We start from the raw sequence: 15,655 nt of genomic DNA, 5'->3' as shown, positions 1-15,655 counted from the left end.
ACACTTAATTCTCTTGACAATAGACCTTTTTCACAGTTGCCCTGTCCTATTGACTAGCAGAAACACCAGTTGTCATTTAACATTCATGGCTGCTCTGTTTCATGTTGATGTCTCTGTAAGCCTTGCCAGTGAATCAGCATGCAATATTCATGTATTTATATACACCTGCTGTCAAAGGTCAACATACATGCTTTGCAAAATAACTGTAATCCAGAATTCAGCCATGAGCTCAATGTGAAAACGAGAACATATCTTGAGCCAAAGGAATAATAAATGGCACTATGAACTAAAACTGATTTTCAAACATCAGTGTGTTTTCCCATGTGGTTTCAGCTCAATTAATGTGTTGTCAGAGTGCATTGTGACTAACTGTGACATGTGCGACACGAGGACAGCCTGAGTCGTCACTAATGTTGATGCGGCGCTCACTTGTCAGTCATGGCTACTTGTTCCAGCATGGCTGACCCGGTGTTGCTCTTCCAATTACCAGAGATGGATGTTCGCCTGGAAAACACGAGGAAATTGGGCGTTGAATCATGACAGGCAGTAACTTTCACATTCAGAAATTGTAAAAAGAGAGAAGAGAGACTTAACAACCTTGGAGCAGGAGAGGTGTGGCTACAGCAAACACACTGTCAGGTAAAAAGCCAGTAGGCTATGCCGGCAACATGCACAGCTGCAGGTTATCAGGCTGATTAGCATCCGGATGAATTGACTAAGTTACCAGAGGCGTTGCTTTATTTGACATCTCTAATACACCGTGTCTAATTAATTCAGTCAAACACTCAACTCTTTATAACAATGTTCTAGTGTTTAAATGTCTTCAATAATAAAAACCTAAAGGATTGCAAGAGACATAAGGTGTGTAAGAGCGTTACATTTATTTTTGTGGAGGCAAGTTATAGCAACACACGACACACGAAATAGCACATTTTCGAACTGGTGTGCGCACTCTCACATTTACATTGTGGTGCACCACCAGGTCAGGTATAATATATTTTTTTCTTATTTTGGTGACTGGAAATGAAGAGGGGTTCTGATGATGTGTAATTAGTTTTTGTGCAATTTAAGAATCATAAAATGTTTACCTAATAGTAGCCCTGTAGCATTATAAACACAGAGCTAGCTCAGACGACATGAGCTCTGAGTGGCACAAAGGTCAGATAATTAAATAAATTCATGAATAGTGGTCCCAAGAGAATTGATGACTGATGAAGGAGCCTTACATAGTCAGCTCAACTGCCTCGACCATACTGCTTTAAACATGCTCTTAGAAGTAGAAGTCATGACCAATTGGAGTTTGGTAGGTGCCAGTCTATGAGATGTTTCAGTAGCCTTATGGTGTGTAGGGACACATTCATGCATTAAAGGGTTAAATGAGTAGTTTACATTTCACTTATAGGTTTATTATTTTATGTAGCATATGTCACTGTTTCCTTGTTATACCTAGAAAACACTGTTACAAACTCAAAATGTGCATATTGTACAGTACACACATGGAAACAAATAATACACAAAACAAAAATCTTTCTTGAACCCAAGGAATAAATAAGAACAACACTCACATGTATGCTTTGTAGTCAACTCCGATTTTCTGGACCCTGATGTCGTACTTGGCGTCTATAAATGGCTCTGTGGTGCAGTAGGTCTGAGTGATGGCCACCACACTCGCAATGTCCTGGAAGTCACTTACATTGTCCACTTTGACCTACAGACACAACACATAAGAAACACATTTTTAATGTAGGCTAGGCTTAATATCTCATTTCTATGTTAGATGTATGCCTGTGGGTGGAGGGGGGTGGTCAGGGGTCAAATGGTGGTGTGGGGGTAATCCAGTCTGATGATGACAATCTTTGTGTTTTGTGTATGAGCTTTGTCTTTAAAGGAGGCAGGCTGCTGAGGAAGAAAGTGGGGAGGGAGTCTGGGTTTAAATAAAGATTAACCAAGTATCCCTCCTCACTCATTTTCGTGTGGTGCTGATAGGTGACGGCAAGAAACCTGTCACAATGTAATAAGCTCATCAGTATTGTATTGTTGCACCGTGACTGGGACAGAGGCGAGACGCGACTTTCAAAGCAAAGTTGAAATTATAGTGTACAGTATGTTTCCTAAAGAAAGATGTCTTTCTAAAACTAAATCAGCGGGACAGATAAAAGCGACATCTGCAGCACAATACAGGTGTGTAGAAGATGAGATGTTCAGATAAAGGAGGACAAAAAGGGACAGACGGAAGAGAGGCCCGACAGAGCCAGAGGGAAATCACATATCAGATTGAGCAGTTCAGGGGAATAATGTGTAGGGATCGATGAGGTGGGAAGAAGAGAGGCTTCACACTTCACTCGGACTTCACCCAGAAAATATATTAACACAGTTGTCAATCAATATCAGCAAGTGGAGGTGAAAAAAAGGACAGAGGGAGAATGAGGAGAAAAAGATGTTCTGCAGGGAAAGGAAGAAAGAATTGAGAAAGACAGTAGTCAGTAGTAGGTGTGTCTGCAAATACTGCTGTATCATGTCTCCGAATGAATACAACCAGGCCTGTAAAGTGTCGTCAAACCGACTTCATTCAAACAAACAAAACAAGCGAAAGTAACGTCATACAAGCAATGGGCTCAAAGCCGCCATACAACCGCACCAAAAAAGACACAAATACAAATTTAAACTTATCGAGATGTAAGCCCGCTTAGCAGCGGCTGAGTGGCCGCGAGGTACAGCAGTGTGTGCACACACACCGTCCAAAACAATAACAGTGTTCAAATTGGGGGCTGGGGGTCGGCGATGCCCTCATCTGTGTTTACTCTAGTGGTCCCTTCCAGCGGGGGGCCAGTTAAGTGGAGTAAATGAGGAGCGAGCAGGCGGTCAAAAGCAGTACAAAACAGGTAATAAAAGGTGATTTTCAATTGTGAGTCACTGCAACCACGAGAGATCCTTAAGCATGCATAATATTATGCAGTTTGCTGAAGATTAGCCCTGGACAGATGCAGAGGGGCACGCTTAGTGGACTCACAGTCAGATAGGAACGAAAACATAGCCTCTGCCCAGTCGTCTGTTTTCATTTGTGTATCGTCACCTGAAACTAAGAATGTAGTGCTTTTCCTGAGAATGAGGCGTTTAATTGTGTTCTCTTCACTGAGTCCGCCATGTTGCACTGCCATGTTTTTACAGTAGCCCAGAACAGACAAACCAAACATTGCCCGTTGAGAGACCTTTTTCATTCCTACATTACCTAAAGATGACTTTAGGTTCTCTATGCTTGGAAATCATTCTGCAACATCAGCATGGAATAGATCTTCGCTTGTAGTGCATGTCAGAAAACACATGATATAGTAGAAACAATGTGGTTCCAGATGTGATGATGCCGAGTGTAAACCATTTTACTATAAATGGATTTTAAAGCAATTCTTGGTGGCAGTTTGTCACATGATGCAATAGTCCAAAAGGTGAGCTTTAGTTCAACATTTTGCCATTTCCCCCACTTCACTACCACGTGCATGTGTCTTCATTTGATCACACATACTACAGGTGGTCAAATCTTTCATGTTCATAGCATTTAGGGGGCGGCTGTAGCTCAGTGGGGTAAGCGGGCTGTCCTGCAACCGCAAGGTTGTGGGTTCGATCCCCGCTCTCCCCATTAGTTGCAAGTTGAAGTGTCCTTGAGCAAGGCACTCAACCCCCAGTTGCTTCCCGGGCACTTCACCACAGCCCACTGCTCCTTAATAACTAAGGATGGGTTAAATGCAGAGAACTAATTTCCCCTTGGGGATTAATAAAAGTGTATATTAATTTAAAATGACTCATTACCTTTCCCATTCCAGAGTGGGCGTGTCCGATCTTCACCACCACTGGGAAACTTGGTGATGTAATCTGAAAAGCAATAGAAGAATAATAGAATAAAGAATAATACAGAACGACTATAAACATATCAACACACTGAGAAGTCACACCCATCACCATTTGCAGATGTATGCAGGTAACTTGGCTTTAAATGGTCAAGAACTGCAAAACATGACCACTTGGGGACAACACAGCAAGCTGTTTATACAGCATACATTGATCTCATATTATCATATCATATTAGCATTATCACCGTTTGTTCATATGACAAACGGTTTAGCCAACAGTTTCTTCAACCAGCAGACAGAGCATGAATTAGCATAAATGTGGACTTCGTTTTATGGACACTGTAAATGTTGTTTTGTTTTGTCCTGAGGGGAAAAGCTGTTCCTTTAACTACTAAATGCTCCACTATATGTTGATTGGCTAGTTGCTACCTTTTCTCTTTGCTCTGCTGTTCGGTGCTGTGCAAGTTGTGTAAAGTGGGTTTATAGTTTATGGGTAATAATTGTGAATTTGTCTCAACGAGTAACAGATTTCTTTTTACAAGTTGTGGAGTGATCAATTGTTTATATAAAGATATTGATTCATGCAGCCTTATAGAATATGACACAAAGTAACCAAGACGAATGTTCCCTCCGGTGCACATATTAACACAGTAGAACACATAAGAAGTTCCAGCAAGGAAACAAATGCAAATAAAAGATATCCATATTGCTGAACATTACAATTACAAATGTTATACTAGCCCCTGCTATGTTTGGTACAGATTCATAAATTAAAAAGCATTCCCGATGTTAGAGCTGCATTTCTTCTGCAGATGTGCTGACATGTGCATTACATTAAAACAAAAAGTATGTTGACATTAAACAGTACAGCAATACTTGTACTATACACATAAACAATAGCCAGAGGTCATTGTTATGGTTATCGTTTGCTTTTATGAACCAGATGCTGCACTGGTGGTCGCACGAGCTGCATCGCAAAAGAAGAACACTAATCTAATAACAAAATGCTTCGCTGTCCAACAATAACCTCATTAATCGGCCAACATTTTAATTTTCATGACTAACACCCGGCAGCCAATAGGAGAAGAGGGAGGACATCAAAAGAGGGTACAAGAGGCGAAGGATGGTCGCTTTTTTTCTCTCCTGCGTTTGAGGAGGCTGTCCCTAAATTGTTGAGTACATAAGGGGCTCCCTGTGTGCGACCCTCTCAGCATTCAAGACCAGAGTGTGAGGGGATCCATCTATTGTAAGTTTCTCTGTGTGTTGTCTACAGAGAAGGAGAGAGAGAGAGAGAGAGCGAGAGCAGTGGCAGCCTTCAACCCAAGTTATTTGATCCAGCTTAAATTCAGAGGTGTACTTTAAACTGTAAACATTTGTATCCACAGCTGCCTTTCAGCTCGTCTCACTACTTCGACTCTACTGTCGTATCCTTCCCCCCGTTGCGGCCCAATTTACTTTTCCTGTGGAACTTAAGGGGATCAGAAGAGGTTTGCAGAGCATTCGTCGAGTGGTGGAGCGGTTACAGGCAGCCAGAGTCATCATGACCATGTCCCAGGATCGGAGTGCGTGTCTGGGGCTCTGGGTGCTCCTTTTGCTTGGTGCAGGCATGGAGGAGGTTGTGGAGGGATGTAGTTGCCACCCAGCACACCCACAGCATCTATTCTGCAGCGCTGAGATCGGTGAGTTAATAACTGCAGACCTGATTAGCATCTGTTCACCCAGATAGGAGTTCATAATATAAAAGCTCCTGTGTTTAATGGTGGTGGGATAACTCAAAAGTGAGTGCAGGATGTTAAAGGACCCTCTTTTATAACTGACTGATTTATGATTTGGCTTATTGATCAACTTTGGATTGGATTTTCACAAAAATCTTAATTCACAGTAAAAATAGACTGTGCAAAGAATTAATCAATAGAGCTTTAGGCCTGAGCTTTTTTTTGTGTAATTGAAAGAAATGTTGATTTATCCTTTTTCAATGATATCCATGTGAATGATTAGCTTTATGGAGAACATATTGATAATCAACGTTATTAAAGCACTATATAGAATGGCTATCTTTTCTTTTTGTTTCATACCAAGATGAATACACTTCCAGCCCTGTTGTTGTTTGACAACAGGGAATCCTATGTTTTTGTTGTTAAATAATTGAGTCTTCTTTCTTACTATTGCATGAAAACAAACCCTAGAAAACAATACCCCCGGCCTACTTTCTATCCGTCTGTCTGTCTGTTGGGTTGTCTGCCTGTCTCTCGGTCTGACGCCCCCCGATCATCCTTCTTGTCTAAGCACAGGCCAAAACCAACACTCTGTTCTGACTTTGAGTACTTGGCTGGAGACTGTGGAAAGCTGGAGTATGTGGTTCTGTCAAAGGTTCCAGCAGAGGAGAGACACAGAGAGAAAGAGAAAGTAGACAAAGAAATTGTCGGTATTTTAGTCTTGTTTTTCTAATTGGTCTATTTCTCCCTTTAGGTTTCGATAGGGTCAGCTCTCTAAAAGTAAATTGTGTCAAAATGATATTCAGTCTGAAATTGAGCTGTTTGAAAACCACCATAAGGACAAATTAGATCTGGGTTATGAGATCACATTGAGGGTATTTGGGGCAGTGCTTTTAGGACAGAGTATCTGAAGTGTATCATCAAAGAGTGAGACGGAGGTCCCATATGATTACTCAGTTTTCTCCAACTGAACAATTTGAGGTTTTCATACAGGCAATTTGTCAATTTTTCATATTGACAAAGTCTATGCTCGTATAGCACTGGATATATTTTTATAAACTTTTGGTCTGTTGTTCTATTTTCTTTGCTCTCATTTGTCTAATAAGACCAAGACATAAAAGCAGTGCATGCATGTTATTCTCACGTAAATTGTGTAGCCAACGTTCAAAAATGAGAGCTATTACATGAACATGTTACAAGTATTGCAGCTAATCATCAAACGATACACATGTTGAACCACATGGGAGAAGTTTGCCTCCAGGGATTTATGTTTAGGCAACAAACCTACTTGGATTTAGGAAAAGATCATGGTTTGGGTCAAGATTAACACTTTTTGGTCGAAAGCCCTGGAGGCAAACTTCTTCCATGTGGATTCCAACAGAACGTTTGCTAATCCCCTCCCCCGATTGTCCAATTAGAGTTTAGCAACTGTACCTAGTTACAGTAGGTCTCTTTGACCTTTGGATTTCTACACATGTTACAGCGGTGTGAATTGAGATGTAGTAATAGTAAGTATTTCGTGAGTTTGGCTACTGTGTATTTTATCTTTTCAAAACCAAAGACACAAGAGTAAAAGTGCAAATAGGGGATACAACTGTGTTTCTGTTCTAAAGGGAGCTTCCAACCGTACCATATTTGGCTAACTAACAGCATTACTTCAAAAGCCTGAACCATTGCTAGAGTTAAGTCTCCCACCATTATCATTGAAATTGCAGGAGCGGAAAGCTTGACAGGCACAGCAGCAGTAACGATAAGAGGCGGGACTTCACAAATGTTCAATTAACCACAGGTTCTTTTGTAATCGGATCCCATTTCCTCGGGGTACGTTTGGGTCTGTGTTTAGTTTGAATGCATGAGTCCTCCTCTGAATGGATACAAGATTCATTGGTCTCTTTCAGGTAGGATGAAACTTTTTTGGAGCCATGAATAGCAAATAAGGAAAATCCCTCACTCACACTAAGCGTGTCAAAGAAAACTTTTCATTTGGCGTAATCTGTTGTTACTCTGTTGTAGTTGTGTTCTAAGCATAGGCTGGTCGTGGCCTTTAGTTGACCTGACGGTGCTGTCAGAGTAGACGAGACCTTTGAATAAAGCTGTACATCTGAGAAATATCCCATCTGGACAAACTTTGGACAATTCCCTGGCCCTTTTTGTGTATTTGCGATTGTGTGCATGGGTGTGTGTGTGTGTGTGTGTGTGTGTGTGTGTGTGTGTGTGTGTGTGTGTGTGTGTGTGTTAGTTGGATGGAGGCCAAGCCATGCCAACACAGCCTACTCCATCTCTCTCTCTCTTTCTTTCCCTCTCTCTCCCCACTTCATTTCCATGTCTATAGGCTTGGTCTAATGGTCTGCATACTAACAATATCAGTGTGAAAGCCCACTGACAGTCCAGCTTTGTGAGCATGACAAGGGTGCCGATTCATCAGGGAGGGGGTGAAGTTACTTACTACATCAGTTCTCATGGTACAAGTTTGCAATATTTCTGTTTGGTTATGTAGCTGTGAGGCAGATGCATTGTCAATTTCACTCTGCAGGCGTCCGTATTCCTGTTCATAACACAGCTGCAGCAGCTGAATCGAGTGGGTAACTTAGCCTGCACAGTTCAAAGCTGTCTAGGTGGGGGGTAAACATTTCAGAGAATCTAGGCCAAGAGAATCATTTCAGGAAGAGACAACAATCTTGGAATAAAATGAGTTTTGTTGTTCAGTTATTACATTTAATTTCTACAATAAATGTAATCGCAATGTATAACTTCCCAAAAAGGTGATCCAACTAAAACCACGTCTGTCGTAGAAAAGTAACTCTACTGTTCCTGGTTAATTAGCAATAGCAACTTCTGCCGATGCACAACCAAGTCTCAGACTGCCAACTATTTGATCCTTACGCACGGTTATGCCCTGGTGTATTACTTACCATTATTAGACAACATAGACCCATTATTTTGAACTACAGATCTGAATGGGGCTGCTAATTTGCTAAAGCACTGCTTCTACTTTCAGGTACGGTTCTTCTTGCAAAAGGAAGTGCAGATCAAAGAGATGAACAGAGCAAAAAGGGCAATACTACGTCATATATATAGTTAACATTGGTCAGTGAGAATGACAGCCTTATTCAGTGGTGTAATTGTATTTGAGGAGGGGGTTATGCTGATGTGTAGAATATGTGACATTGGCCTGTAAAAACAACACATTCAAACAAAAGTAATCGATGGTGTAATTATTCAGATACCCTTTATGAGGTTAAAATACTTCATTACAAGTACAGTTACACTGCTAAATCTGCTGGGCTGGTAAAGTATTAGGAACTAGTTATGCTCGTACAGAACTAGTTATTGTGATGTTCAGACCCTGCTTACTTTCACACAGATGGCCAACCAAGTGAAGTGGGAGTGAATAGATTCAGAAAGTTAAAAGGACACAGCCCCCACTAATCCGTTGTCAAAAAGATGCAGGGAAGGTGTGTCTAAAAATATGTGACCATTCCAACAGTTCTTAGAGAGTATACTGGCAGCTTTGGCTGATCATAGATCATATAAGGAACGTAACAGGGAAGGGAAGTAAAAATGCTTAAGATGTGTTTGACGTAGAAACAATGTCTCCATTACAAAGTTTGTCCACCAGAGACAACGTTTAGATTCTCCTTATGCACAATACTTTTAGGCTCCAACTATACCAATATTTGATGAATATCAACTTAAGTTGATAAAGATAAATGAATATATTGTATCCATTTATCAAACCGAGCTATAATTCTTAGCATGCCGTTTTTAGGTCAAGGCAGGTGTGTTCTGGTGAGATCAGACATGTTAAGTTTATTTGTAGGTATTATAGAGCATGTATGCACTTACTAGATTTCATATCTCTCTGTTTATGACATGCAATAGGTCAGGGGAAATGTTTCCCTTCTAAATCAGTTTTGCTCTATACGATTAAAGTACAACAAAGTTGTATGAGCTAGCAGAGTATTCTGTGCTGTCTGACATGTCCTGTAAAGTACCAACCATGGATCAGCAGTTTGCTGTGGGTGATGGAGAGCACTTTGACTAAACTACAGCTCACACAAGTTCCCATTGACTTTCTGTCTGTACTTTTATTTGTCTGCCTGCCTTTCTACCTTCTCGCATTTTCAATTAAGAAAACTTCTTATTTTCCCCCTGAACCAACTCCTCATCAGAACACACTGAGCTCCGTGGTGTTGTTACGTGATGAGGCGGAAAGCACAAACAAGGGGACGCTTTGCGTAGCTGTGTGAGAGGGTGACGCAAAGGAGGGGTGTGGGTCACACTCTCTCTTATACTGTAGCTTTACGCTTTCTTTCATAATTAAACCAAGGTCACTAGCTTCCCTTGTCTGTTTCTTCCCTTCTCTTTTTCCATCTCATTCTAGTTCATCTGCAGGGAACAGTTTTCTCTCTTTTAGAGAGAATAATGTGGAATAGCAATTATAAAGCCGTATAGTTATATGGGTAATGGGGGTTATAGGCAATTTATTGCATGATTTGCATTTGTCGTTGGGTTAAACTTAAGTACATCATATCTAGGTTCTTGATTATACACATACTCAACAGTGTAATCAACAGTCTAAGCCTAAATTGCTGTTGGTCAAAATTCGTAGTGATTTCCGAAACTTTATGTGTTCATACAGTGGTAGACACGTCAGCTCTCTATGTGAGGATGGATAAGCCTCTGGGGCAAAGGGCTGTGTTTCTGAGGTTCTGGTGTAGTGAGCGGATATCTGAGACAAGACTTCCTTTTTCGTGAACTGCTTATTGTCTACAATGTGATTAGCAACTTGAGATGCCAGACTGGAGTTGGGGTCGACAGATTGTTTTAACAAGTTACCACTACAAACATTTTTATAAACAATTAAAAAGCAAAACTATTGTCAGACGGTGATTAGCAAGATTACTTTTAGGCCAATGCGTTCCGCCTCTTTTGTTCTCAACACAGATTGTTTGAACGTGTTCTACGCCTGCATGTTTATAATAGATGGACTACTAATGAAAAATAAAATTCTTCAAATGGCAAAATCTAGTCTTGTTGCCTACAGATTCTTCATATGCATGCATATGATGTGTTTATAGATACAAGACAAAAGTAGGCTTACCAGTTCTAGTCAAATGTATTTTTAATGTTTCTAATGTACTCTAATGAACATTACATTTAAAACCACAGACATGACATTGTGATCTTCTAATAGTTCAGTGTAGGCCTAGAATGTTTAGCTGTTCAGCAAATTATTCTTACGTTTTCATATTTACAAACAGTGTGTTTCAATTCTAAAGTTATGTGAGAAAAAGTATTCAGCTTGAGGACTAAACTGTGTTTTGGCTTACGTGAGTTAGCCTGTAGCTGCTGGAGTTTTACCTGTAAGCAGAACAGAGCTGGTTAATGTTGTCCTATCAGTAGTTCCAGGTGCTGCTCTCATTGTGGAGGCGCTAGTCGCGAAGGGAGCTGAACATAAATACATACCTCGTGGAGATAACCTCTAACTCAGTTTTAAGTATGTGACTACGATGCATTGTTGTACTGCAATGCCACTGTTATTCTTCAGATGTCAGTTAATAGTTACTACAGCTGTCTGCCATGTTCAAACTGTGTGGGACTTGTTGATGACCTTGGAGAAGGCTATTATAGTCAATGTAATTGATTGATGGATCCACAACAGTGTTATTAGTGTAAGGAAATGTTTGACAGTGAAATTAATTTGGCAGTTAACATAATGAGTCATGCAAATGTCTGAAAATGCAGATCTTATGGGTTTGATGGAAGAAAAAAAGTATAGTTTGAACTGCATATTGTGGTCTTTGTAAGTAAAATGTGCAAACTCAATACCATTTAATGACATGTCTTCACTGTACCTTCCTGTTGAGAACCACAGACCAACTATCCTTCTACTTGATTTACAGTATGGGTTTAAATAACTTGAAGTCATATCTGTGCCAGACATGGTTTGGCCTAAGTAAAAGTGGGTGTTGTAAATACTGTATCAATAAATGTGTGTTTGTGTGTGTGGAGTCGGTTAATGGGAATGTGCAAGCAGAGAGCTACTTGATATTCCATGAGGGTTTTGATTTCCCTCCCAGAGGAGAGGAGGGACACATCCTGTATCACTACAGAGAGGGGCTGCTCCACTGTCTGTGTGGAGAGAAAGACGAGTGACAAGCAAAATGACAGAAGAGGAGGGAGGAGGGGGTTCGAAAGAAAGAAATCTAGGCTATATGTCCATCTGATACCGAGAGTAAAAGAAACACATATTGATCATAAATATGCAGAAGGATGTTTTCCATTGTCTCTGGCATGTAAATCACATACTTATCTTGCCTTCTACATTTATTTGGCATTTCAAATATTTTAAATCCTCTTATATGTGTTATTTCCCTTTCCTGATAGTGATAAGGGCAAAGATCTCCGGAGAAAAGATTGTGTCGCCTAGCAACAGCTCCTCACCCTACATGAAGATGATCCAATATGAAATCAAAATGATCAAGGTGAGATCTCTGAGCAGCAGTAACAGCTTATTCCTGATCACATTTCTGTACTGTATATAGTGCATTCATTAATGTTAAGCCATGTTCATACCGTCCCCTTTTGCTCTGAGTCCAGATGTTCAAAGGTTTTGACAAGGCCAAGGACATCCAGTACGTGTACACTCCAGTCTTCTCCTCACTGTGTGGAGTCAAACTGGACTCCAACAATAAAGCAGGGTATTTGCTCTCAGGTACAGTCACGGTTTTATATTGCACTTATAGTAGGAAACAAAAAGTTTGAACATTTTGGAAAATATGTCTATTCACTTGCTATTCTGCCAAGAGTTGGATGAGATTGATATGATTGTAATGTCTGTATGTTTAGCATAAAGACTGAAAACAGGGGAAATAGCTTTGCTAAGGTTACACAATCCACAAGCCAGCATCTTCAAAGCTAACACCTTATACTATTTATAATTGGTTTAATCCATACAAAAACAAAGAAAAGGCTAGCTGTTCCCACTTTGTCAAGAGTTTTGATTCCATCTTCTCATGTACCTCTTGTCGGGAAAGCAACTGCATGTGTATTTCTGAACATTTCTTTTGAAAAGCAGTTGTTAAAAATAAATGGCCATATTTATGGCAGTCAAAGTTATAAATGAAACATTACTCAACCTGACTTCTATTAGCTGTGACTAATGCAGGCTTTTTAACACAGCAACATACATTCATCTGCTTTGTGCTCGATGACATTTCCAATGGCAGTGTTGTGATGTCACTAAACAGGAAGTATGTGGAGTGATGGGAGAATTTCTATTGGCCAGTGCGACCTCGTAGAGTCCTGGGACAACTTATCACTGTCACAGAAGAAGAATCTCAACTACAGATACCAGATGGGCTGTGAATGCAGAGTGAGTAAGGACGGTTTGTTCTCTATTCATACATTTGTCTTCCTTGTCCCACTCATCTATGTCTTAGAGATGCCTCGAGAATCGAGAGCAAAAAGGTCATTTTTTTCATCTCTCACTCCGGCTCAAACTTTCTTTCCATTTCAGTACAAACACTCTCAAGTGTTTCGTGATCTCTTGTTCCAATAAACAGTTGTTCATCGCACCATGTGTCTACAGAGACGCTCCAGTTTCCCCCACAACTTTCACCAAAACACAACTCACAGGGAAGGCCAACGTCGAGAACAAATTGTGAGTGAGGGAACGGATGACTCTAAAACTCTTGTACCCACAGATCAACACCTGCTACACAGTCCCGTGTGCGTCTACAGGAGAAAACGAGTGTTTGTGGACCGACTGGTTGCTGGATAACAGCCTAAATGGGGAGCAGGCTCGGCAGTACGCCTGTATCCGCCGTTCTGACACAACCTGTAGCTGGTACCGGGGGGGGCCGCCACCTGAGAAAGACTTCCTGGACATGGCTGACCCTTGACTTATAACTTATTTTACTCCATTTCACTTCTTCAAACTCCTGAGAAACATGTCCTGCTTTGGCTTATGTAGCTCAAATGGTGCGCTCATTATGGCGCGCAGAGTAGCAACTGATTTCATTGAAAGATTGGCTGAATTTGACAGTTGAGGAAGTTTAACCCAATGCAGATCTTCTGTTAGCAGAGTTCTCTTGGTTGCTTCAGCAATGCTAAATCTTTATAAACTGCAGTTGCTTTCAACATTCCTCTGCCTCATTTTCTTTCTCTCTCACACACATTCCCCTTCACTTGCTCTTTCCCCCAGAATAAGCAAAGCAGCAGACCATCCACTCTAGATTATTCACCCCAGGGTGAATTCTTTCCTTCATTTCTGATGACCGGATGGTAAATGCATAACCTTGACAAATACTGAAGACCTCATATGTCTTCAAGCATTCGTCACAAAAGGTTATGTAACCATTTGGGTTATACATTTACTGAAATTACAAGGAAGTTGGACATTTACTGTCAACCAATATAAGAAAATAGCAGAAAAGAGCTGCCAACTTCTGCCACAAAGCTGCGTTGCAATGTCTACTTTACACACTGTAAACACATCTGTGCTACAACATCTGTACAGGCCGACTGCAGCGCTGCCACCTTTCCCCTACACTTTCTGGTGTTGAATTCATACCTTTATATATATATATATATATATATATATACAGTACCTAGAGCAAAGCCACACCAGGCCTTCCCCAATTAATTATATTTTTGACCAAATCTGACATGCATTATAAATGACCATAATTATTGTACATCTAAATAATCACAGTTTATACTCTCAAATTGCTGAGAATGTAAATATTGTACTTGAGTGAGAATTAACATTTTAAAGGCTAACCGGATTGTGTTTTGTAGTGTAGGAGTTGTTATCGTTGTATGTGTTTAGTTTCCATGGTTGAACTCTGTAATATTTCCTGTGCCAAAAATCTAATCCAGCGCGTTAACAACAGCACTGCCACCTGTAGAAGCCAAGCCACCTCTTCTCTGAGGAATGAAGTAACAGGACAAGATTCAATTCACTATTTTTAACACTTTAAAAACAGGAAATGGCTCCTCCTCAATTTTCAATTTCAAGAAAAGATAGTAAAGACTCTGGCACAAGACGTTAACCAACAGAATGAGAAATAACAGATATTCAGGAATGATCTATATTGATCTATAGTGATTTTATTATTGTTTTATAGGCATTATTTAATGACTCAACATTTCTTAAAAGACCCAAATCTGAATTGACCCCTGTCTTGTTACTGGATTACTTCACTGAAATAATACAGATTAAAATGCATAATGGCCCAAGTCACTATTCAAAGATTATATTAGGGTCACATTCAACAATAAAATATTCAATAAAAAACTGATGAATAATTTAATTGAAATATATTATACACACATATGTTAATTAAATTTAGACTGTCATGATATGATAGACTATGCATAACAACTGTATGGCTTTAGTGTAGCATTATCAAACAATTTCATGTTTGTTTTATACTGAAATAATTGTTTGGGTTTGTATTTATGTCTCTATTTCTGTCTATATAGAATTTTCTATTTCCATGTACCAAAAAACATTGTATATAAAATGTCTCAATGAAATAGTGTGACACCGACTCTTTTTTTCCTCCTCAGTAAACAAAGTGAGAAAAAAACACTTTTTACAGCACAAGTAAAGCTAGTGACAGAATATTTTAAAGCTTTTATTTTCTCAAAGGGTCATTGCTGTTACAGACTCAACTATCCAGTAATGAAAAAAACACTCAGGCACCTGGTAGCAAAGTATAACCTACTTTACCTATATAATTTCCCTCATAAACACTCTTCTTAATTTGGTAAATAAAATGCATTTACAAATAAGCAAGATCACCTTTCTTACTCATCTAATATACATACTATATTTCATAGTTCTGTGACCTTTGAACAATAATAATAATACTGACCATTAATACATGAAAACACTGCATGGTAATCGCTATGACTTATATTATATATTTAGGGAATTGCTTCAGCAGTCGCTACATAGCAGTGTAAATAATTCTCAGAAAGTTATCACAACTTGTGCTTTTACTCTTTAATGCATAAGCTTTGACGTTAGAGAACGTCTCACTGTCCTGGAACAAATAGTTAAACTACTCAAATATACTGTAA

The 15,655-nt window shown here is 39.8% G+C and overlaps 2 protein-coding genes across 4 annotated transcripts in view; one reads left to right on the top strand and one right to left on the bottom strand.

Annotated features, from left to right (window-relative positions):
- The window catches only part of syn2b (synapsin IIb), a 96,558-nt gene that overhangs the window by 9,747 nt on the left and 71,156 nt on the right, over positions 1-15,655 (bottom strand). For both annotated transcript variants that reach the window (XM_056436880.1, XM_056436881.1), the window contains exons 6-8: positions 3,805-3,867; positions 1,566-1,708; positions 430-504 (exon numbers count right to left, since the gene is read on the bottom strand). In XM_056436880.1, coding sequence (XP_056292855.1) covers positions 430-504; positions 1,566-1,708; positions 3,805-3,867 — 281 coding nt within the window. The remainder of the gene's footprint in view (positions 1-429; positions 505-1,565; positions 1,709-3,804; positions 3,868-15,655) is intronic.
- Positions 5,237-15,106, top strand: LOC130208027 (metalloproteinase inhibitor 4-like). Of its 2 annotated transcripts, none has more exons than XM_056436883.1 (5): positions 5,237-5,524; positions 11,951-12,048; positions 12,164-12,278; positions 12,814-12,938; positions 13,270-15,106. In XM_056436883.1, the coding sequence occupies exons 1-5, from the start codon at positions 5,386-5,388 to the stop codon at positions 13,465-13,467; spliced, it is 675 nt and encodes a 224-aa protein (XP_056292858.1). In that variant the 5' UTR covers positions 5,237-5,385; the 3' UTR covers positions 13,468-15,106. The 2 variants fall into 2 exon arrangements, with proteins under 2 accessions (XP_056292858.1, XP_056292857.1); XM_056436882.1 differs by having other exon boundaries at positions 5,315-5,524; positions 12,814-12,942; positions 13,270-13,422.

Source organism: Pseudoliparis swirei, chromosome 18, assembly GCF_029220125.1.
Source record: "Pseudoliparis swirei isolate HS2019 ecotype Mariana Trench chromosome 18, NWPU_hadal_v1, whole genome shotgun sequence".
NCBI classification, from domain to species: Eukaryota; Metazoa; Chordata; class Actinopteri; order Perciformes; family Liparidae; genus Pseudoliparis; species Pseudoliparis swirei.
The sequence above is the reverse complement of the archived record's forward strand: the minus strand, read 5'-3'. Positions and strand labels throughout refer to the sequence as shown.